This window comes from Athene cunicularia (assembly GCF_003259725.1).
Source record: "Athene cunicularia isolate RWA chromosome 3 unlocalized genomic scaffold, athCun1 chr3_part1, whole genome shotgun sequence".
Taxonomy (NCBI): Eukaryota; Metazoa; Chordata; class Aves; order Strigiformes; family Strigidae; genus Athene; species Athene cunicularia.
The window spans coordinates 16,610,229-16,636,073 of record NW_020799097.1 but is presented as its reverse complement, the minus strand read 5'-3'; the positions used below and the strand labels follow the sequence as shown (position 1 = coordinate 16,636,073).

Sequence of the window (25,845 nt, the reverse complement as noted above, 5' to 3'; positions counted from 1 at the left end):
CTGGAGCTTTCAGCAGTCGTGTCATCTAGCCACACTCACACAAAAGAAGGCAGTTAGTTCTTGTTACAAAGGTCTGGGATTTCAGTTGTAGGATTGGGATCTCAAGTTTGTAGTCTTCCAGTAACATTAAAAATAATTTTTGAAGTTCATGCTTTTCCTATATAAGATTATTTACAGCCTAGTTTACACTTCTCATTTGATATGGAAGATAATTTTAGGTGGCATTAGACAATTCTTAAGACATGTTTAGGATGTTACTATTACTTTGAAAAACACATTAACATTTAAAAGATTAGTGTATTTTGCATGCTCACATAAATTCTGGTTATCTGAATCAACATTTCTACTGGCTTGGGGGCAGGGCAGGAAATGTGTGTCCAAGTCAAAAACTTAAAAAACCCCTCCAAAACCCAAAAACCCCACCACCAGACTTACTCTGGTCTCCCAACACTGCTTGTGCTGCACAAAACAGTCAGGTGCAAAGTAGCAAGTGTTCAATTTGTTTTCCAGAACCATAAAACGATTTGTCTCCTGGTACAAAAAGTATCCTGCTATCACACCAAGAATGCTGCAACTAGACTTAGAGATAGGGAAAACAGTGTTTGTTGACATTACTCATTGCAACAAAGATCCTGAGAAATTAAGTACAGAACTCCTTATTTTGCTGCTGAACTGAGTTACAGCACAAATACCTCAAAAGAAGTGGCCTTGTATGAAGTATCACCTCTACTGCCATCACCCATCTGGCAGAAAAGTGAGAATTCTAGAGCTCAATATTTTCAGAATATTGATTAAAAAACGAAGAAAGAAGTTGAGATGCGCACTAATGTGAAACTTGTTGTAAAGGCTAAGACAATTACTCTGCCCCACAGGATTTACTACATACAATTGCATTCAGCATACGAAAATCCCATCCTTAATCCAACAAGAAACTATTGTTTTACTAAAATGTCTCAGATTGCATTGTCAATTGTATGTCTGGCTTGCAAAGAATAAACATGGTTCAGGATTTGAGATTTTAGTCTGTCCAGCGTTTCCTAAGCGGTGGGGTAGGTGAGGTGGGCAGCATACAAGCAACTGCACATTATCTCCTGGAGTTGGAAACCATAATAGCACATGAATGCACCTAATTACTCGGGGGGTTGCACAAATAATGGAATTTACCTGGGAGGGGGGGTCTAGGCAAACGCATTTAGGGAATCATGGTCTATTCCTTTTTTTTGTACCATCATCCTATTCCCATATACCTTTCATTTCTTTCCCCCTCCAAAACAATACACATAAATGCCAAATTCTGGAAGTAACAGTGTGAAGATGCTGCTGCATTCATTATTACTGAAGCTCAAGAGGGGCGACGTTGCAGTTTCAAGACTCATTCTTTTGTGCAAAATGTAGATGCAGTGAACAAGAGACCGCTAGAATCTGCCCAGCTTGACAGACATGACAAAGAGCATTTAACAAATTAAACTATAATCTAGATACAGGGCCCAAATACTGCTCCTGAAGGAAAACTGGCAACACTCTGGACAAGTTGCAAAAGGAAGGAAACAAGAGAACAGCATTAGCTGACAATGTAACGCACACTAAGCACTCCAGAAGACAGCAAAGCAAACTTACATGAGCAGATAAAGCTGACTGCTAACACTGTCAGTACCAAAACACCTTCTTACAGAATGAGAGCATTTAGGAGTTAAAAACCTTTATGAAACAAATAAAGGATCAACAAGAAATGCATGGGGGAGGGGAATAAATTATGAAACAAAAACACCGATTAAGAAGCATATGAGTTTATGTAGAATCCTGCCACACAATACTTTGACAGCAATTCAAAGTGACTGCATGAAGATAATGGAATTGATACAAATTTTTTTTCAAAAGAAATGCATGTCCATTGAAGCACATAATCTGAACAGTTTTATTGTAGGAACACTCACTGCGCACACTCAAAGAATGAACAAAAACATGGAAGGTGGAGGATGTACCATGAAAAGTTTGCAAGGACTAGCAATACGTCCTTTTTCCATAATGTATCCTGTCTAGCCAGGACACTAACAGGAGTTAAATATTTTCAAAAACCCACCAACATGGGAAACTAAGAGGTAGAGGTTTAGGAAAAAAACTCTTAAGTGATCTAGGGGAGAAAAGGAAAAGAAAAGAAAAAGGCAGAGCGATATATTATTACAAAAAGCTCCAAAAATTGGGTGAAACAGTAATACTAAAAGCAGTCTAAGAACAACAGAAAGCAGATTATGATGTGGCAGCACACAAACTAATGTTCTAGAGCAGGACAAATTTCTCTGCGTTACTAAAAGTGTAGCTGGAATACTGTAATAATAATGATGACCGTCAGTGAAAAAAACACCACAGGAAGACAGATAGGAGAATTTAAAGGGATTACAAAAAAAATGCATAATTTAGATGAGAAGATTTGCAAACCATGGAAGAATATTAAAAAATTGGCTATTTTTTCTTAGGTCATTATTAAAGTGAAGCCATTAGCTCAAGTAGATTTAGTTATTAAGAAGTCCACATGCCAGGTTAACTATGAAAAGTTATCCAGGATATTTTCATAAAATGAGTTCATTTAAGAGCAGACTTTTTAAAAGTATGCACTAAATTTGAGAAAGACACTTCTAGCACAAGATACTTACATTTAAGTTTAGCCCTTACGTGAACTACATGGAATTGTTACAAGTCAACAGTGAGTGGTTTATAAAATGTAATTTTATTTAATGTTACTTTGCTGTTACAGAGGGCATAACATTTTCACAAGGCTTTTTTGGGACTACAATCAATGATTAGCAACACACAATAGTGGTCCAAACTCTCTAAGTAACAATCACTGGACAAACTTGACACCTTCTCACATGTGCACAAACCTGCATGGAAAAGTACTAAATTTTATACTTGGACATGTGAACTTCAATTGGTTTTCCCATTCCAGTGTATTAAGAAATGACATGCACTTTAGTCTGCCAAAAAGCACTGCCTGTACTCCGGCAGTAACATGCTGCTTCTAATACATCGTAAAGTGAATACCAGAACTACAAAGGCAGGAGTGTAAGTGAACTTTTATTGGGAAGGGATATCAACTTAAACAGCAGCAACTGAGGATTAAGAGAAGCCCCTGTTTTCAAACACACAAGCTTCTGTATTACATGATACAGGAAGCAACTCAATTTGTCATTTTCCAAACTTGAAATGCTCAACTTGATCTGGCCCAATACTTCCATATTCCTGCTGAAAAGAATACACAGTAGCATGTGAAAGTCAATTATGGAAAGGAAACCCTGCAGAATAAGGAGGGAATGTGGAGAATTAAAAGCTATGTGGAACACTCTTTAGTTGCAATTACTACATTTTCATCTTACTGTAATACAAAACACAGTCAACTGGCAGGAACTGGTTCAGATTTGTTTTTAAATACCAGGTACACTTTAGTCCGCTACATAAGTGTTTGGAAGTTACTTATGTTTATATGAAATGAAGCTATTAATACTTTTCTACAGCAGTAACCGCACACCAGGAAGGCCAGGACAAACACAAATCAAGGAATGGAGTTTTCCCAAAGCTGCAGTGTGAAAAGACTATAAATTGATTTCCATACACATGGATGGGTTTTCTTTGCTATAGGAAATCCAAGTGGCGCTATAAGGAATGGAGACGTGTAAAAAGGTTTCTTGAGAAGGAAAGGGAGAATGACGCCCCACGTGCAGTTTAGTTCTCTGCACCTTCTGCAGCATCACATTCTTCTCCTGCACTGTCTGATGTCCATAACTAGAAAGAAAAGAAACACAGTGTCAGCTTTCAGAAGTGCAGCTTTACTTCCAAGAAGGGACAACTACTGACAGTATAGAAATGATAATGAATCAGACTTAAGGATGTCTAAGAAGTACCAGTGCACTGGAGCCGCACAACCCTGGCTCCCTGCTCAGAGAGAGGTAACTGGAGATCGTTCCCCATGCAGGGGGCACAACCAGCTATGCACCCCAGGTCTAAGGGGCAGAGCAGACAGTGTTCTGAACAGGTGCAGACTTTGTGCTTAATAGCAAGCTCTGTCATCGATCCTACATCATTCAACAAGTCTGAATGGCAGCTTCATGAGTAACATCAATTTCAAAAGCAGCAGTCTGAGTCCTGAAAGTGCAGATTACCATTGTGGTTACTGAAGCTAAGCATTTTGTAGTGCTAATAAAAGACATTTCTACTGAAGGAGTATTGCAAAATAATAAATGTTGCTGTAACTTTAAATGTAGTGAATATCCAGAGAGGATACTCCTGAAAAAATTGCCCTAGTTACATATTTTAATGGAACCTAGGCACTTTTCTTAAATGGCTAATCATTATAATATATACTCAAACATCAACTGATTTTATTCTTAATATATTGATATTCTGGATCTTTTATTTTAAATGAAAATCAAGAAAATTAATAAAGCAAACTGCACTGGATGTACAACAGGAAAGATGTTTTGTTTCTGGGTTAGTTGTCAAAAAGTTTGAGAAAGAATCCCTGACAGACCACAGACTGTTTTTTGACTCCTTGTCCTATCCTGTACGTTGAGTTAGCTGAATGCACTTTCTTCCCCTCTACTGAAAAGGGCAGAAAACAACAAAGAACATGAGCTATCCAAGATGTTATTTTAGATTAGACAGAGTGAATTTGCTGACATGACTTACACTACATTCAAACTAAGTTATGAAAAGGTATTGTAGCCTAAATAGCCCGAATCGGTGCTGTTTTGTGCTAGAGTGAAATAAGGGGTTTGTTTCATCACAAATTCAGACTAACTAAGCAAATACAGGTTACAGACCAGATAGCACACAAAAAGGCAACTTACTGTTAGGTTGTCTCTAAGCAACTGCATGATGAGAGTACTGTCTTTGTATGAGTCTTCGTTCAGTGTATCAAGTTCTGCAATAGCCTCATCAAACGCCTAGAATAATTAAACCACCTTTAGTCCTTCTATTTACCGATCAGTAAACAACCAGACACTAAGCCTATCATTAAAGGTAGCTTAAAAAAAACCCCAACAACATTAGAGCAATTCAGGTCATTAACTTCTATCTGAAACAGAAGCATAACAAAGGCATAATAAAAGCTTGCTGCGTTGCTGAAAATTTAAGTCACCGTTGTAAATACAGCCTACTTGTACCTCTTTAATCCCACAATATGAGCTTGGAAACCAGATACATTAAATAGGATAATTTCCTGCATAAACTCTAGGAAATAATTATTCATATTATTTTAAGCATAAACTCGCTTCTACTGTCCTTGCAGGCATACAGGAAAAAAAAGTAACTTACTGTCTTTGCCAGTGTGCAGGCAAGCTCAGGATTGTTGAGAATCTCATAATAAAATACAGAGAAGTTAAGAGCTAGACCCAAGCGAATTGGATGTGTTGGCTGCATCTCCTTCTTGCTGATATCAAATGCTTCCTGATAAGCTCCCTGTGAGTTTTCTATTGTTTCTGTTAAAAGAATATGAAACATTAAGTTGGGGGGGTGTTTGTGTTTGTTTTTTTTTTTTTTAAGATATGACTATTTGAAGTACTTCATTAGTAGGACATTGAACAGTCCTCTATTTAAGCCCACTCGTAGCAAAACACTGCACTTACTTTAATGAAGGTAATGATTTTAAACCCATTTTAAGTATAGCTGCCACACTGACAAAACACAGGGAGCAAATTAAGCTACTACAGAGCAAAGGTATTCAAGAGAAAAAAAAACATGGAGGTCAGCAAATACAAGCATCCAAGATAACTATATTAGCTCAATGTCCATTGACACTTTAGGTACAAAAAAAATTCGTGCGTCAGTTTTTCTACAGAACTCCCGTTTCATTCCTTGCATAGAGTGGACACGCTCATGTGAGTTGGGTGCACAGGGTAAAGGAGGCTACTGTCTGTATGGCCCTAATTCTTCTTGAGGAAGCTTGGAAGGCATGTACTGAATGTTTCTGAAAAACTGAAAGTCTGCCTCCAAAACCTGGGTGTAGACAGGTCAAGATAAAAAAACCCCAAGGTCGTGCCCAAAATAACTGGGAGAAATACCACAAAGAGGTTACCAGGCCAGTGTGAGTACTTTAAGAGTGCTACATATAGTCTACTCCAGGTTCTCTTCCAATAGACAATCAAAGAGCGGACAGCCACCCTAAACATGCCTGCAGAATGGAAGGAGACTGCAGGAAAAGAAAGGCCATTGTCTGAGCTCAGAATACAGCTCCCAGAGAGCTAATACCATAATTGTTCTAGAAAGTGCTGCAAAAAAAGTTTGGAAAGTAAAATCTGTTAAGTATTCAAGAGACAAAACAGAGACTTGGGTTTTTCAGTATTCACACTGTAATGAGTGCTAATGGACTATTAATTTGTTGACCACAGGTGAAAAAAGGCAAAAAACCTAGCAAATACAGGAAATAAATTAGTTTATAAAGGCATAAAATATATTTGAAGTTGAGAAAATAATCAGATGCTTAGAGGTGGAACCTCAGAAAAGTTTCAATTAAAACTAGAAGTTTGTGAGAATTTAAGCACAAAGTGTATGCATCGTGATACACATAAGCTGTAACTTCCCAGCAAAACACCAAGATCTGGTAATAAGGTTATCAATCAATCCCTCTTCTACAGTAAGCACCATAGCAGCATGCACATCACTTTAAATTCATTTTTTTTTAGCCAAGATAAGACAGTATTTCTCTGCTCAGACAAGCCCACAGATCTGTAACTGTTGCTCAAGACAAAATATAAATCAGATCATCTTTGTGAAAACCAAAGACAAGTTGACTCTGCTATACTTGGACTTGCTGTTGTCATTTGAATCAGGCAGAGTGAAGACTTTCTGAATGCAACATGTTAATGCAAAGACTTTTACTCTACTTTGTATATCTTCATCTTTCAATTTAAATGCTCTTACAATACAAGGATACTAACAAAGACTTTATTTAAGTGACAATCAGCTCTGTCCTCCCACTTTGCAATTCAATTGGTTTAAACCAGCCAACACTGTCAGATGCCTTCCATACCCAACCCAAAGGGACAGTCACTTCAGCCCTCTGCCCGCTCCAACAGTCCATCTCCTTTCTGTGTCACAGCATCACAGCAGGACTAATTTTAGTTTGTTATGTAGAAATGTATCACTAGCTTATGCCATACCAAGAGTTTTTAACATCACAATAGTATCTGGGTGCCTTGCAAGATGGTTCTAATACTCATTTCAATACATCATTTGAAGAGAGTTAAAATCCTCCCCCGAAGAGCTTCCTGAGGTACTTACAACCACCTAGGCACATGTTCTAACTTCTAGGAATGTTCAGCATTCTCAGGATGCCCAATATCAAGTGACAGTACCAGCTGTGAAGTTTTCCAGGCCTCTTCTGCTGGACCCAAAAGGGCAAACTAAAGCTACGGGGACAGTATTATCCCTGTGAACACCAACCCTGCAGCTCTCACTTCTTTGGATAGTGTACTGACCGAGTAATTTTGTTGCTTCTTTATAAAGAGGTGACCACAACGAAGTCTCCTTCACAATGAAATGGTTAAAACTTATAGATCAACAGGACTCCATCATGGAGTGAAACATGCTGCAGAGATTGGTTTACTCTTCCTCACCAACTTTATTTTAGTAAAGAAATACAAACAAACAACATGAAATATAACTGTTAGCAGACCTTCACCTAAACTGTTTTCCAGAAGCCCTTTATAAGCATTACGGAACAACTCTCCAGAAATTTAGGGTAGCTGACAGGAACACCAGGTACAATTCCCTGGCATACTACGCTTAAGGTGTATTCAGAATTTTACTCTCTGTCTGTATGAACACTGGAGATCTCTAACTGAGACGTAGTTGGTTCAACTCAGCTAACTCATGTGAATTCAGAGTGGGATACTGTCACTTGTACTTCATTTACCGTTCCCTCGCCCATGGCCCCAAACCGAAGTTCATTAGCTATAAAAAAAAGCCGAAGACCACAAGGTACTCACGTTTTCTGTCATCACCACAGGCAACTTCAGCAAGGTATCGGAAGTAGTCTCCCTTCATCTTCAGGTAGAATACCTTGCTCTCTGGATTAGTTGCATTAGCTATTAAATATTTGTCCAACAGCTCCTGAAACAGCCAAACAAAAAGACATTGACATATTATATACACTGTTGCAATTAAATTGAATCTATTTGTATTCTCTCCAGAAAGTTTGGACTCAAACATTTGCTACGAGGAAAAAAGGAACTTTAAGGGCATTTTAGACGCACACTTATTTAATCTAACTGTGTAAAGGCACAAAGCTAGAAACTGCATTAAGATGATCAGTCAGTCAGATATCTGATCAGACTGCAGAAAAAGTAACCAGAAAAGGTTTACTGGCATATAGTTTCAGGGCTAAGTTCAGTTTCAGGATATGCACTTCTAATTTCAAAAACATTGTGCAAATTAGTAAGATTTTACTGGAAAAATGAAGCGCTATGCAGAAAGTTTCAAAACTATCTATAAAAAAAGATCTTATTCCTACTTCACAGCAAAAAGGTAAGAAAAACAACTCTATTTTTTTGTATAAATTGTGTTCATTAGACTTGTGATAAGGGATCTCTGGTGCACCTACCAGAGAGAGACAAGAATTCGAACCCATCTCATTGGTAACCAGCCTCACCAAACCAGAGCAGCTCTTTGCAAGGCTGTAAAGCAACACCCTCTCCAGTGTAGCAGGGAGGCATCCTCCGTGTCGGCCCTGCCACTCCTGGGAACAAAAAGAGCTATACAGTGCTCTCCAGCACACCCTGAGCTACTCTCCTACCTGGTAACTAGAGGGACGGGGAGTTTACCAGCCTCCAGCCAGAGGAGGTAAGTCTCTCTTCAAGGTTGCAAAAGCCTCCTAGCCCTTCCAAGATAGCTGTAAAGGAGAGATGAAGTACAGGATTTTCCCCCAGCGAAGGGGATACTTCAGAGAACTGATGAGGGAAGCAGCTTCTGGCTGACCTTCTTGTCCCCGAGCCCCAGCTATTTTACCCAACTCATTATCACAACTGACCCATGTTCTCTGGAGTTGACAAAAGATGAGAATAAGCTCCAACAGACTCAAGGAAACCCCACAATACTCAAGAGCAACTTTACACTAAGAATTTAGGAGATAAAGATCTGCATTCAGTTACTTGGAAAAATAAACAGGTCATAAAAGCAGCAGAAAGTTTCCATGAAGTCTGCAAACTGTAGCTAGTTAAGTAAGATTTTTGTTACAGGAACATGTATCCAAATTCATGAAGCAGCTACAAAGAAAACGCTTAAGGAACTGTAAGCTCTCAGGGCAAAAAACCTTAGCATTTTAATTGGCAACTGTAGCACTATCATCAAAAGGAGCTAATTTTAGTCACAAACCTATTCCCTATGCATACCACCATACCATTATTACTTCCTTTAATAATCTACAGTAGCAGAGCAATTCAGCTGAAAGTGTTTATTCATTCCAAGTCCATTTGAGGTGTTGGCAATTATTTTGAAACACCACATATACTAGGGTGCTTCCAATTGCTTTTTTCACCTACACAGTGTGCTTACCATGGATGTAATATTGCACACAGCTTCACAGACAAGTTCCCTTCAGAGATCGCCCTACCAAGGCAGTATAAAACAGTAAAGGCTTACAAGCTCTCTTAATACTACTCTAGAGAAAACAGAGGGAAGGTAAGATGATACCAAGCCTGACATACCCTTACACTTGCCAAATCAGAAACCAAACATTTTTAGAACTTTCTGTGAGGCTAGAAAACCACTGCCAAATACTAGACACTGGCTAGTATGGCACACGGATAAGTGGGAAATTTATATAACAGTTTAACATGGTGAAGTATGCAAGCATATTGGATCGTACACCTCACTGGTGTTAAGGAAAAAGCAGCAAAACCTTATATATGTTTCAAAACAAGAGTTAAGACATAGTAGGCAGATGGATAAAACAACCCCGTAATTAATCATGTACTTCGCATGAGTCATTCCCATACTAGAATGACTTTTTCCCACCCTACAGGCTTTTGCAGTGAGGAAAAACTTCACATGCTTTCCTGATGCTTTTTTCCTACGAGAGGTGTCAATGCTACACAAACCAGTTTCAAAGTCTCAGAGATGACAATGCAGTAACCTCAAGTTTAACACAGAATTTTGATTTTACAAGAAACTACCCAGAATGCTGAAAGCTGACACATAATATGCCTACACTGAGAAAGGTTCCTTAAATCAGTCATGATCAAAGAGTAAGTACCAGCCTCCAAAGGCCATCCTAAGGTTAGGACTGCATTAAGCAGCACAGATGTGGTTTATGCACATGCTCAGATTAGATGTGAAAAACTATGCCACAGTCTAAGGAACACTGACCAGGCAATCAAGAAAGATATGTTGTATTGGATTTTAAACCAGGTATTTGACAAGACTGTACCTTTGATTTTTCTTTTAAATGCTGAAATAAAACTAAGATGTTACAACTACATCAACAGGGAAACAGATATTCTATGCCTTCCAAAACTTAAAAGATTTATTGTAAACTTGGCACACAAAAACTACCTAGAGCATTAATGCCCACTTTTTTTTTTTTCTTTTTTTTTTTTCAGATGGGGTACGCCACACACACTTCTTCCAGGAGTACAAAAACATTTTGCCATGGCCCCAGTCCTACCACAAGCAAGTAGCACTACAGCCTATGTGTCAGTGCATCCCAGAAGTGCTTCCTCCACTATGCAGGATTAAAAAACAGTGGTTCTGTGCAGATTTCTGAAATACTTGAAGAAAAAAAGACAATGCTGGGAGCAAACTGTAGTTTCTCAGACAGCAAAGACTGGGTTATGTACACTGCCTTATTTCCTAGGCACTTCTCAGTTGGAGGAGCTGAGCTGCCTGTACAGCAGCTCCCCCTCCCAGTTCATCTCCAGGGCCTCCTAATCCTTACCACAGCACATGGTTAAGGGAGAGATTTGTGCCTCTATCAGCTAGGGTGGAACATTCTTGTCCTGGACTTTATGTATCAGGTTTTAATTTTTTTAATAGCCTTAAATGGAACAAGATCTCATCTATGAATCATGTAGGATAAAACAGAATACAAAAAGATTTGGGAGTGAAGCTGATTATTTATCTATCCAGACGTTATCTTTCAAATCAATAATGTATTTGGTACACTCAGTGAGCCATCCATCTCAGATCATCATCATTTCTTGGAAGGCCTCTTACCCTCCAGACACAATGTTGGCAGGGCAGTGAGAACACTCAGCACAATAAGCTAAATGATTTACTTTACACTGTTGTGAGTCAGTAATAGTCAGGAAAACTCAAGATTTCCTACATCTGTTCTCTATCTTTCCCACTTGGGCTTTTCTACCTTTCCATCAGCAGCAGTCAGTCAGAAATCCTCATTTTAAACATCAGTTAATAGTAAGTAAAATGAACACAGGCAGCCTGGGCTGCAGACCTCAGCCAACCTCAACATTTATGTTGGTAAGTTTTACCTGAAGAGAGACAGGCACTGCCACAGGTAGGATTCTAGCAGCATATGATGGGGTTCAAGCTGCTTCAGCTATCCCTGGTTTCTAGCAAGGGATTCACAGAGGTAAGGGGTGGAATGTGGTGGGTTTGCATGGCAAGGTTTTGGTAGCTGGGGATTTACTGCGGTGGCTTCTGTGAGAAGTTGCTTGAAGCTTCCCCCATGACTGGCAGAGCCAATGCCAGCTGGTTACAAGACAGACCCGCTGCTGGCCAAGGCCGAGCCCAGTGACGGTGGTAGCACCTCTGGGATAACGTACTTAAAGGGAAAAAAACTGTGTGGGAGCAATGGCAGCCAGAGTGAGGAGTGAGAATATGTGAGAGAAACTCTGCAGACACCAAGGTCAGTGAAGAAGGAGGGGCAGGAGGTGCTGCAGGCACTGGAGCAGAGATTCCCCCACACCCATGGTGCAGCCCATGGGGAGGCAGCTGTGCCCTGCACCCATGGAGGGGAACGGTGGAGCAGACACACACCTGCAGCCCAGGGAGGACCCCACGCAGGAGCAGGTGGGTGTCCAAAGGAGACTGTGACCCTGTGGGAACCCCATGCTGGAGAAGGCTCCTGACAGGACCTGTGGAGAGAGGAGCACACACTGGAGCAGGCTCCTGGCAGGACTTGTGACCATGTGGAGGACCCAGGCTGGAGCAGTCTGTTCCTGAAAGACTGCAGCCCACATGAGGGACCCACGCTGGAGCATTGGAGGAATGTGAGGAGTCCTCCCCCTGAGGAAGGAGAGTCACAAACAACAGGTGATGAACTGACTGCAACCCTCATTCCCTGCCCCCCTGCACTGCTGGAGGGGAGGAGGTAGTCTCTTTAACCAAGCAGTACAATAGGTAATGGCCTCAAGTTGCACCAGGGAAGGCTTAGACTGGATATTAGGGAGCATTTCTTTACAGAACAGGTTATTAGGCATTGGAATGGGCTGCCCACAGAGGTGGTGGAGTCCCCATCCCTGGAGGTGTTTAAGAGTAGGGACAACATAGCGCTGAGGGATCTGGTGCAGTTGGGAACTGTCAGTGTTAGGTTAATGGTTGGACTAGATGCACTTCAAGGTCTTTTCCAACCAAGACAATTCTGTAGAGAACAGGGGAATTGAGAAATGTTACCATCATTAAGAACTGAGGCTGTTCTTACCACACACTCACAACTTCTGAAGTACATCACCCTCTAAACCAAGACCTGAACAACCAGGAACTACTTGCTCTACAATGTCAAACATGCCTCAGATGCTGCCAAGAAAAGCCACATGGTGTTGGAGCTGCTGGCCACTGGCCTGCTCTGTTGGTGGGGGACTCTCAGAACCATGAGCAATACAAATATGCAGGAATCAGTACTCTGTCCTCAGGCCAGACCCTTCATGACCCAGTGTGGTTGCACTAAATTAGGTTTGTACTGTGACAGTTTGTGGTTGGGTATCTGCTACTTCCCCCCCACTGTTACATTATCCTCAAGGGGTGTGCTTGTCCTCCTGGTAGTCTGACAGGATTTCCCACCACATTTCTCATTAGTGTTGCTCATCCTTCTCATTTTATTTCTACCTTCACAGTGTGCTAACACTCCCGCCATCCTAAAATCACCTAATTCTCATATATGATATTCTCCTCCCCTCCCTGCAGAAATCAGGCTTATTTATCTATTAAAGAGATGCCAGCAACAAAGGGCTACCTGTCCATGGAACAGATCCGCAGCTGCCTGAAGAAGCTGTGAGGAGCAGGCCAGGAGCCTGGCAGCAAACCACTTCTTTCCCCTTTAAAGCTGATTTTTTTTGTTGTTGTTGTTTTACTCTCTATTGGAAGACTTATTCTTTTACATGCCAAGAGAATGTTACATTTCAATTGTCTTTTTGGATCCTCCTTCTACTTTTGTTCTTTCCCAACTAAGTAACTATCCTTTCTTAAGTCTCTTTTCCCCTCTGCTTAAGCTGGAACAAGGGCTGAACATGTGGTTGTAGTATCAGACCATTACAATTGACCTAAGCCAGAAATACTGAGTTTAATTCACCTGCTCTCATCACTTCCCTGTTATTTCAGCTTTATAAAAAGCAAGCCCTGAAGGAATACACCAGCCATATCTTTACTTTAAGTGCTCAATACAGAAAAAGAAGCTCCCTGAAGACACAGCTCCTTCATAATTATGGGTTGAGTATGCACCCAGCAAGCCTCTCCTTACATCACGCACACATCCCTTGCAATCCATGTACGAGTCCCACTCTACATATGCTTTCTGTTACCTATTTTCAGGACAACCTCTTCTTATAAAAGCTGACATCAAACCAGAATGTCCCAACTTCCCCCATGTAAGCCTGTTTTAAAAGGCAAGCCTGACTGAGACATCAAGTTCAACCACAGTGATACTAAATACTTTCTGTACAATTTAACTATGTGATAGGTTCAAGTGGCAGAAAAATAACACCACTATCTGATCCATGCTGTTCTCTCTTCCCACATATTTAGCTATAAAGAATCTTGGCAGCAAAGATGAATTAAAAAAAAATAATATCTTGAATACCAAACTGACCTCTGAGCTGCCTTCAGTGCTATGCCATTTAGAATTCAATAAGAAAAGCAAATACATAAGTCTCTGCATATATTCCAATACCATTAGCTAATGTTCTTCACACTTACCTCTTCAATACCAGAGGATGAACATGAACCAGGTCAGCTCCACAGATTATCGACTGATCACAAGGTCAATTTTCAAAGCAAGCTAAAGATATCATGTACCTATGGAAGTTCTTAATGTGGTAAACTGAAGGAACTCAAAATACTTAAAATGCCACCATCACTCAGATGTCAACACCTATGACATGTTTGGGTGACATCACCAGCACCAAGTTATTTAACGTTATGCCATTAAAAGACTGATCTACATTGGCATTTGTGTCTCCTACTAACAGTTTATTGTTACTTTTGCTTCATCATGTAAAAGCAACCATCTAAGTAGCAACACTCTCCAAAAGTTTTCCCCCATAAATATGAACTGGTTAAGTTGCTGCATGATCTTGAGCAAGGAGTGTGCCCATGTTCAAAATTGCTGGCATAGAGTTCTCTAAATAAAGTCTATATAAAGTTTGTTTTTCAAATCAGACTGTTTCAGCAATATTCTTGAGCCTGAGGCCCTTATATCTTACTTCAAGTTGTTTAAAAACACCTTATTCCAACACCATCTTCATCTTTTGGGCATACCACTTTAAATGCTATTCTTTAAAAGCAAACACCATAAAAGTTTGTGCAAAGTAATTTGTATTTGTTTTAAATTACTAAAACCTGCAAAGTCCTCTGTTCGGTTTTAACTCATATGACACAAAAAGCATCCAGAGAAAAGAAAATCCAACAGTATTACTCTTTTTTGATGCAAGAACAAATAATATCAATGCATATAATATAAAAAAGTTTTATATTTCTCCACACTCCATGATGAAAAAAGTTTAATGATATGAAAAAATGCAGAAAGAGCAGCTTGAACTTCAAATCAACTGCCCAGCAGCTCTCTGCTGTCCAAGTGCTCATCAGACCTGCCAGCAGAGGAGGTGCTACCATTCCACAGGGCACTGAGATTCACAGGTCCTGCAGAGACTTGACTGAGTTTTATTGCTGTTTCCTAGGTGTTCCTTCCCTTCCTGAGCAAACAGTGAACGTTTCCTATTTTCTACTTTTAAGTGCTTCTGCCTTTTTTTTTTTTTTTTAAGCAGTATCGAAGCTAGGCACCAGAACAGATGTTACATGGATGACAGCAAGTAACTCTACTTAATGTTGTACTTGCCTGTAACAGCATAGTCTTACTGGCCAAACCTCACAGAAGCAAATGGTCACATGTAAGTGAAGAAATTGTTTCGAAATAGATCTATTTTGAGACAGGGTTCCTTAAAATTAATGCACATGCACAGAGTGCATGTCAACACCACTTTTTTTTCAGCAAGTTAACTCACCACCCTGAACGTGGATTCAACGTCACAGTCCCATCTAGAAGATGAGCAGTTTGTATGTATCCTAGTGTGCACAGGCACACTATGTTAAGTGTATGACACCACATAAAATCAGCCAGAGCTGAAGTAAGCAAAATACTTGGAAAAATTCTTCAGTCTCAAATATTACTGAAGGTCCATCCAGCTCCAATAAGAGAAAAAACACCTACAAGCAGCATAGAGGGAAATGATTTCTACCCTAACTGCAGTGAAAAAGTAAAGCTAAGAAGTTGGTGTGGCAGCTCATACCAATATATTTGCTTAATATAACTGCTAAATGCAAATTTAAACACATTAAACGTTCCAAAGTGTTTGACAGCACAGATGACTGGTGTAGGCTCAGATCTTTCAGTAAGGCTTCTACTCATAAAGGCTGCCTGTTTTAATCGTCTAGTAAATTGGTATTAAGACTTCTCAACTACTTCAAGTATAATCAGTCATTCCAAAGTCCACAGTATGACTCACTGCAACCTAGGTGTGTTTTAACATTCAGCAGTGGTTTTCTTGACAGGAAAGGGAGAGTCCCCTGCTGTAACAGTAAGATCACTTTACTTTCAGAAGTGTAATTCAGCAGAAGTGGATTGAAGCTCTGTGCATCAACTCCTTTTGGGAGAATCCTAAATAGTTTTCATACAGAACTCTTAAAACCATCAGTATTTCAGCTCATACATTGAGGAAAATAGACGTATGCCTTTCCAGTAACAGCATGGCCTTAAGATGACCTGACAAAACACTGTCAAAAACAGAGACAATGTACTTCGCATGGAAATGGAGAGGGTGACCTAATTCGTCTTTTCCATTTGGTTCCGAGTCTTTGTCTAGATAGTTTTAAAAACTGGCAGTCAATATTTAGGATTGGCCCTGAATGAAGCATCTGCAATCCCACTTAACAGATGCATTGGAAGCCTGTGCTGTAGCATGTCTGCCCACACTATTCCCACCTGGGGTTGAGATTAATTTCATCTAGAATTCACATTCACTGCTTACATTTCTCCTAAAACAAGAAGTTAGAAAGTGCTGTGGTCCCCAAAGAACTATATAAGCCAGGAACTAGAAGTGTGTGGAAATGCAAGTTCTCCTTTCTATAGATTTTTATCAGACAGAACAAACAATCCACTGGAAGTCAAAGAATTATTCAGATTTTTATGGAAGAGCCTGAAGTTTTCCAGTTTCCCCCTGCCAAACGTAGAAATGAGTCCTCAAAAAAAAAAAAAAAGTCATTCCCTTTTTCAATAATTATAAATTTTTGCTGAAGTAATGGCCATACAACACAGCCAAAAGCTTTAAGGAAAATTTTCTTAGTATCAGACAGATTTATCTCAAATTGATTTTAACATTCTTCCTTGATTGCATTTTCATATTTCTAATGCCTCAAAGTACTTCAAGAGTTATTCTCCTCTTAGTAAACATGCATTACTGACATCAAATTCTTCCCTTCAGAATCCTGACTACCTAAAAGTTTCTTCCAGCATCCTCCATCTGTGATCTTGCACAATATGATAGAATAAAAAAAAAAGTCTAAATTTGCATTTTAAAACATTTCTATGCTCTGCAGCTACAGAAGCCCTGAAGGTATGATTAAATAATTGACTGAGATATATCTAGAGTAACAACACTCTAAATGAACAGCAGCATGCAGGAGTTTTGTGGGTTTAAGGCACATTGCCCTTGTGCAAATATCTGATTTTTAAAGCCAGACTTTCATGATCATAAACTCTGGGAGGCCTAAAAGTTTTTCTTGCTTCAGTTCTGCTCTCGCTTTAGGAGCCGTAGATCAGAGGCTTGTGATCACTGAAATTCAGAAAGATAATGAAACAGATGCACTTTCTTCCTACCACTTAGTGTGGCTGGAAGAGCCTTTTGTCTTGTCCAGCTTCACCCTGAAGGAAACCCAGTGGTGTATTATTTCTTTCAGTGTATTGGAAGTGTGCCAGTAATTTGTTATTCCCCAAATGAGAAAACCAACAACAACTAAGTCTAAACTTAACTCACAAAAACTAGAAGCCAGTATTTCAGATAACCTTGTTGTAACAATTTCTCATAGCAAGTGAACCTTGGCTTTCTTGCTAAGGCCCTGATACCTACTTCCACTTAAAACAAATTCTGCTTACAATAATCTTGCAAAATGTATTCAACTTCAGAACAGGACTTCCTGAAGAAGTTTTATCCAGGAAATATGAGGCTGACAGCCTGATAAGTGTATGTAGTGCATTTAGAAAATTTATTATCAGAGTAAATGGAAAGTTTTCTGTTTCCAGAGCCTAACATGACTCCTATATCCAACTACTTCAGTGGATGGATTGTATAAATTAAAGGACAGAATAAAGGTTCCTAGAGAAAGGAATAAAACCTTTATCAATGTTAGAAACTGGTAAATCAAACCCTTGATTCCTTTAACAGACTAAGAGAAAGGCACAAGCAGAATCATAGATAATTTAGGACTTTCTAGTCCATAGGTCTTTTCATCTGGTATTTTGGTGGGTGCTCAGAACTGTAGGATGTGAAGCTTGGCACTTAAATTATTTTTATGGTCTCCTACATCTAAATGCCCAGTTCAGATGAACTATTATTCAGGTGTACATGGTGAATTTGCAAATTACAAGCTTGCAAGTCAGCTGTAAACTCAGCTGGAGCGTTCTGATGCTGGGTCCAGCACCCTGAGAAGCAGAAAGGATGGGGAGGAACCTGTAAACATCAGGTCAACGAACTATGTAGGCTATATGGAATAAATGCCACAAACACAGTGTTCAAGAACAGTCTTTCTTACCTTACCTAGCTTGTCTGTGAGAAAATTATATTCAAGTTTACGGTCAAGTACGAAAGCGCTTAAACACAAACAGCAAGTAACATCTGCAGGCACTAGGCCCATCATTCTCAAAGACCAAGAGCATAAAACTAAAAAAAAGGTAAGATCTACACAAATAAGAAAACACTGATTCATCAAGCACACACCTTCACCTACCAAACTTACAAAGAAAGTACATGCATGAATTTTTACCCCACCATTTTCCTCAACACCTTCCTCTGAAAATCAGGTATCCCACATTAGTAAAAAGAGAATACCCAGCTTCTGTGCCCATACAGAAATTGATACAATCTACTCTTTAATAACGTGCTAAACAACCCCAATTTGTGCCATCATAAAGAAAGCAATTACTAATAACCTTCAAGCTCGAGTGTGTTCTTTCCTCATCGAGTTCTATCTCTCCGATAGATAGCCTTCTATATTTTACTTCAAAAGGCATCTATCATATTAGTATCTAAGGCAGTAGAAATGCCCATGAGACAGCTGTCTAGCAAGTAAGCATGACAGTGATTTACAAAATCTGTTAAAAGCTTCACCGCATTAGCATCCTATTGTTATAAGGCCACCAAAGCAGTACATTTCCTCCAGGAAATGTAGTAATTCTAGATCTACAAGCGGACTGAGGTATAGACAAAGTTTTAATATCCTTGACTACAACCAGGCTGGTTAATCTATAGCTTAACCTCAGTAAAAAATGGATCTGACACTGGAGATATATGAAGCTTTGGCTGCCCCATTCTCAACAGCCAGTCACCTGCATCGGTATTACAATTTCCTATTTTCAATTACTCCATATCCTGCTTCTCATAGGATGTTAACGTTCAGCACAGGCCCTTTAGAGCTGTTAGGAGCTATGACTTTGCAGACATGTGTGGAATCTCCGGTGGTCATTTCTTAAACTTTTAAGAACAGACAAGCCATTGATCTTCAGGTTTTTCTACTTTCAACAGACATAAGTTAACCCTATTTTCAGCTTTACCCCAAGATGGAGATATCCATGTAAATCAAATGAGTGATCTAAACTCATTCCAGCAGCTTCTGAAAAAGGAAATGACACTGCACACAGAAATAACATAATGGCCCAAGTTTTCAGAACTTCAGACAGAATACCTTGCTGGTGTTTATCTTGTGACCTTCACTAGCTTGCTTGTATGTTTTTGGAAATTCAGTATGTAGTTGCAGGGGGAGGGGGCAGCAAGCAAGAACTGTGTGGGATGGAAGCCTCAGCTACAATCAGAATTCCTTGAACTATTTTTAGGTAGGCTTTAACAATTTTCAGCCACTTCAAGAACCTCAGTACATTCTAGGCTTTGTTTCTGCAAGTGTCAGTCCTTTCTTAGAAATGGATTCAGTTTTCCTTGCACAAAAGTGTAGTACTCAGGAGATTCTAACAAAAGGCAAAAACTGATATAACATACAACTATGAGTAAGTCCAGCTCATTAATTTAAATTTACATTTCAAGCATGTTAAACTAGAAAAGATTCACTCATTAAGTTCCACAATTCTTATCACAAATATGTAGACATTTGCTAGAAGTTGTGCTAAGAACACAAATGAGAATCAACTCTCTCCCCACGTATTACCTTTCATCAAAAAGATGACTTATTCCAAATTAAAGCATTAATCTAACATTCACTCCACAATTCTGGATTTGCCAAGAAGTAACGTTCCCAACCTAAGATCTGGCTTTGAGTTATGAAGTAGCTAGTCCTTGTAGTCAGTTACTTAAAAAAGATGAGTGAATAGCATTTACTTTAATTTATAAAAGGTTAAAAAAGTAGTATTTGAATCACTGTCCCAACCACTATCAGCACAACTAATGCAAGTCCAAAAGCAGTATTAACCAAAGTGATTAGTATACCTGACCATCAGAATAAAACCATATCCTACATAGTTCCACAGTAATATCCTTTTACTCAGATGCTAGTTTCACCTCTGCAACACTATGTATTTCTGTATAAACCATGACCATTCACTGAAAATAGGAAAGCAGAGAAAAAGGATTCACAAGATGTGAACCTCTAGTAAATTGCTGATATAGCAGCATCAAGCTGATACTTACCGAATCCGCCAAATTTCTCCACATATAATAAAAATCAAGATTTCATTTTTCTGTAGGTCAAAAGTAACGGTAGGGAAAAAATAGGGCTATGATCAAAGCTTATTCATCATCTGACATCAGGTATATATCTGACATAAGGAATCTATGTGCTGCTGCAAGAAAATACCAACCTCATTTTCAATGAAACTATGACCGTGTCCCGTTGAAAAAAGCTGCTTTGAATATTACCTTTTCATATGGGGATTTTTGTTTTGTTTATTTTTAAGTGACTAATTTCAGAACCAGATCTACAAAATGGATAAAAATCAGAAGGACACAGATTTTTACCCGTTTGTATTAGCATTTATTGTTTCTTAATTACGCAAAGCAGAAGTAGTAACAACATTGCAAACCCTGGGGAGGGAGGAAGGAAGGAAAGGGGAGCTGGCAAGAGCACCATGCTCATACATGGTTTCAACAATTAACACTGCAATCTCACAGCAGATCAAACATTTACAAGCATCATCTCAACCTTAAGACAGTAAAAATTGAAATAAGGTACACCTTACAGCACAAGACTATTTCACTGCAGGCAATGCCACAGGGTACAGAAAAGAACCAACAGCACAAGTAATGTTACTGTCGGTCCATTTTTAAAAGGTCACAGTGGTCTTGCTCATTTCAAGAAAAACTGGCTGACTCGGCCTGACAAGTGCAAAGTAAAACTGTTTACAGAGGACATCTAAAAATAAATGTTTGGAAACAACTGAGAAGACTTAGATATGTAACTTCCCTATGCAAAAACTTTAAAGCCTATTAAAATAAAGTTTTAAGTTTCAGCTAAAGACATGAAGAGTAAGAAACCATCAGGATACTGTTGTTTCCAAGCCTTAAGGATTATAGCCATTGCACCTTCATCAGGTTTTAAACTGTGGGCAAGTAGTTATCAAATCTCATCTCTTACTCTATGAAGAGCTCCAACAACATCAGGACCTAGAAACAGAACATATGCAAACCACTAACAAATACACATGGAAAAATCCTCAAGTTGCAGTGAACTGCTTCCAAGCAATGGCTGGTGTCCTCTAAAGAACGAAGGCACTTGAATGCAACACAAGTGATCGCTATGCAAAGGGACTGAGGCTCTCAGAAAACCCAGTGTGATCTGCTCCCCGAGAGAATTTCCAATTCAGAAGTTACTTTTTTTGAAAATCTGATGTCACTAAACAACAATAAAGCATTAGTCTCATATTGTACATTCTTTCTTCAAAGTTCCACTTATTTCGCTAATTACGTGAAAGTTGGTACTGCACCCATCCCTTCCACATTATCTAGTATCCCTGTCTTGAAATCACTCAAGAGAACATAAACATGAACTTTGTGCTCAGAGAGTATATGAACAACATAGTTCAACTTTACCTTGAATAAAAGTTACTTTATTGAGGGACATGAGAGTTTCAAGAAGAGTTTCGACTATGATTCATAAGCGATGATTCAACATCAGTTTTCTATATTACCAAAGAATTAGTCAATCAATACAGGCACTTCAGTAAAACATCCTAGTGTACCTTTCAAAATAAGCATTTGTGAAAGTTGTTTGACAAATATCATACCATTTCTTCATTAAAGAGCCACTGTCACCTGAAAGACCAGTCATAAAATTAACAGTTAAGAAGGGTTTGGATCACATCTACTCCTACTTGCAAGACAGGCAGTTTAAGAAATGTCTCCAATGCTTAGCATGAGATGGAGTATCTTACTGTGACCACGGATGGTGGTTGTACATTAAATAATTAATAAAAAATTTTATTTATGTATCTATCTACATGTATGTAGCTCAATATAATTTTGGATGTTTGTATTCTAGTGGTGATAAAATTTAGAGTCCTTATCAAACCATGCCCTAAAACAATGCCTTACCTAATGGGCTTAAAGCATTCTTTACAGGAAAAGAAGGCACTGGCAGATTCAGAGTTGCTGTCTTTTTAATCAAAAATTAGCAATATTTTGTAATGCTAGCACAAGTATTTCTAAATTAAGGTTTCTACAACAGCAGATATACTTCATTTTGAAAAGCTGTGCCAAATCAGTAATATAAAAAAAACCTTTTGAAAAAAAAACCCAAACTGTTAGTAGTATGACTAACAGCAGTCACACTCCACCCAACGCATCCACCCTTGCTAAATCCAAATACTCCAGATGACAAGCAACCTTTCCATACTACTTGCCAGCAGTTGTTTCAGTTTAGCTGCCTTCCTAGCATTAAAAAAGCAGCTCTGAGATGCAACTTAAGACATTTCAAAAAGCTGCAAGCAGTTACTATAGTATTTGTAAAGAAGAAATGATCACTTAAAGGAGAAGTCAAAACCCCTCTGTGGCTCAGCTTTAGGAAAGCCGTCCTTTGTAGTGCCTGCACATTGTGAGTTGCAACCTCTTGGGTGCTGACTCATGGATCACAGGAGTAGTAGATGGAGGGGGAAAGGGAGAAGCAGAACAGAACATAACTGTGCACATGGCCCTCAAAGGAAGGGTAAAAATCGGAAGGCTTGCAGTGGAGAACCGATATCTCCTCCTACCAAAGAAAGGCACATCTTTGCCAGCAGGGCAGAACAGGAAAGGCATGCACAGCTGTATTTTCGGTCTTCACTACTTCCTGCTGCCTTCCAGGGGAGAAGGGAAGGAGAGTTGCCAACCAGGCTATCGCTGAGAACAGGTAAAGACTAGAATCCAGGGAAAATTCAGCCAGCACAGGAAGAGCTTGCTTTCTCTACATCAGAGGTTTGTGTTAGCATAGCTACCAGACTACCTGCTGTCCACCATTTGATGCAGCTGGTATAATTTCAGTATAGACACTGTGTGAAATGGCTCACTACCTTTATCATTCAGAGACGTTCAATCTCCCTATAGAAGCTTGTCAAGATGGCACAACAACCACTATGAGATTTTATGCATAACCTTCTCTTAGGAACTAGATTTGGTAGAAGGACAGAGGGAGATTAAGAAGTCTGAAGAGTAAGATTTATGGTGAGGTTCCAAGAAATTAGTTCTGAAGTGGGGCACTGAGTGGAAGAGATTGAGAAGTGACAACAGCATGAATGCTGGCACCCCATCACACAGATTCTAGTGAAACTCTTGTCACAGGAAACAAGAATCAGCGAAAAGTTTTACAACTTCACTATGCCTGTAACTGTAGAAACAGCTTCTTTGGAAGACATGGACTCTTAAAACATGTTAAGGAATTAACCGATTCATTAAGCTAATAAATTTCCAAATGATTTAGGAAAAAACCAAACCTAGATGGCAGCATGCACGGAAACATATAGGTATTTTCAGAACAATCCAAAGAAGCACTCCCTTGTACACAAGACAGAACACTTAATCAAGAAGCAAATTCTATTAGTTTCAAACCAGTTAGCTTTAAATTCAGGTCTCCTAAACCAATCTAGGATACATTTACCTCAAAATTGTTTATTTCCTCATAGACTTGCTTCTTCCTGTTCTCATGTTAGCAATACTAGACACCAAAAAAAACACCCACCCAAAAAACTAAGAGGAGCAAACGAACTGCTGAAGATTACTTGCCACACAATTACTACTGCATCACACACATGCAGCTTCCTGCAGTCACAACTCCCTGGTCACTCAGAATCAGATCCAGCAGCCTCCACACTGCTGACACACGTCTCTTCAGCTCCCACTACAGTGCAGTACAGTTTCGCTATCGGTAGCATCTGGAATTCTGTTGCTTGTACAGAAACATATTCCTGGACTTCGATGCATGCTTGGGGTGTCATGACAGTCATCACACCTTAGTTTTACATTATTACATAATTACTGCAAGTCCATTTTAAAGATTCCCCTAAGAAGTCAGCCTGAATCTGACAAAGCCAATTTCTACATGTCTTTATTTTCCACCTTCAAAACAGATGTCTTGCTTTACAAAGCTGTATTTTATAGATCTTAAAAATCCTCAAAATGTCTCTTAAAGACCCTTTGAGTACATTTTTCTTCACAAGAAGTAAATGAAATGCACATGCAGTTACTTTTAAGTGCTTTAAACAGGTTATTAGTACTGATCTGAAGAAATAAAAGGGTGTCTCCCCATGTTCTTTTCAGCTTATTTTATGAATAAGCTTACTAAACACAACACAAATATAGGCACGAGGCTAAATTCTCTGCATTACTGCAATTTCCTAGCACAACACAGCATATGGATCACTCCATCTAAAAACCTACTCCAAATACACTCAGAATTGAGTGTGCATCTCAAATACCTCTATACATGTGGGGCCCAGAGCATAGCTCAAATGATCTTCCTCCTTACAGTAACCCACATAATGGTTGCAGAAGTTACCGCACTGACTTCCCCTACCCTAGCATAATACTTGATATCCCCCAGTCAAGTTCCCAGGCTTATTCCTCAACACAGCAGTACACAGGAAAACTGAATTTTTTGTTGTTTTTTTTTTTAAGAGAATGAAGAAAACAGAAAGTCTCTACTCACCAGGACAGTGGTGCAGATGGACCTGAGCTCAGATTCCACCTTCTCCCGATAGTCCTTGATAAGCTGCATCTTCTTGTCACTGGTGTCTGTCTTCTGCTCAATGCTAGAGATGACCCTCCAGGCAGAGCGTCGCCCCCCCACTACGTTCTTGTAGGCCACTGAGAGCAGGTTGCGCTCCTCGTTGGACAGCTCGGCACCTTGCTCAGTTACTGCCTTCATGCAGGTGGCCATATCATCGTAACGCTCAGCTTGCTCAGCTAGCTTGGCTTTCTGGATCAACTCGGTCTTATCCATGGTGGCTGGCAGTGGGGCAAGGGCAGTATAGTAGCAAAAGCAGGAGAAGCTGGGGATGTCACACTATCAACACTAGAATGCACCTCAAAACCTGCCAGAAAAAAGACAGTAACCATGACGCTAGGATAAAACACTACAAAACGCGATCTTACACCACCCCTTGCAACTAACCAAGGATCAGAGCGAGCCGAGCCTCCCCTTCCCCATCTCCAGGTGCTTCTCGTGGAGAGGCAGCCTGCAGCATCCTGCCCTTCCCCACAGGGCTAAGGGGACAGGCATTCGTCCCAAGGGTCCACCCCTAGGGAAACCACGACCTAGAAACCCAACCGGGAAGGCACACTCGGTGCTAGCCAAGGGACAGCAGTCTGAAGACCCAGCGCTGGAAATAGCTATTTTTCCATCAGAAGTGACTTTCTGTCCTCACCCTGCTTTTCTTCTTTGACTTATGTGAGCATATTAATACGCAGTCTAACAGGGACCTGGAAAATACCTAGTTACCACCAAGCATGGGAGGCCTTGCCCAAAGCCCTCCCGCCGTGTGCCACAAGCTCTGCGGGTGAAAGACGAAGAAAGGCGCACGCCAAAGTCGGGACAAACGGGGAAAAATAAAGAATAAAAGGAGCGAGCCGAGCCCGTCTCTGGGGAGGCACGGAAGGGGTTAAAACCCAACGGGCTGGCAAAGTGGGCCCGGGACCCGCCTTCCGCGGGCACCCGCGCTCC

The 25,845-nt window shown here is 39.9% G+C and overlaps 1 protein-coding gene across 1 annotated transcript; it reads right to left on the bottom strand.

Moving 5' to 3' along the window:
• Nucleotides 1-2,021: 2,021 nt before the first annotated feature.
• On the bottom strand, nucleotides 2,022-25,252 carry YWHAQ (tyrosine 3-monooxygenase/tryptophan 5-monooxygenase activation protein theta). Its single transcript, XM_026844757.1, has 5 exons — nucleotides 24,832-25,252; nucleotides 7,980-8,103; nucleotides 5,308-5,471; nucleotides 4,842-4,937; nucleotides 2,022-3,777 (listed from the first exon to the last, which is right to left on the bottom strand). The coding sequence occupies exons 1-5, from the start codon at nucleotides 25,123-25,125 to the stop codon at nucleotides 3,718-3,720; spliced, it is 738 nt and encodes a 245-aa protein (XP_026700558.1). The 5' UTR covers nucleotides 25,126-25,252; the 3' UTR covers nucleotides 2,022-3,717.
• Between the last annotated feature and the right edge of the window lie 593 nt (nucleotides 25,253-25,845).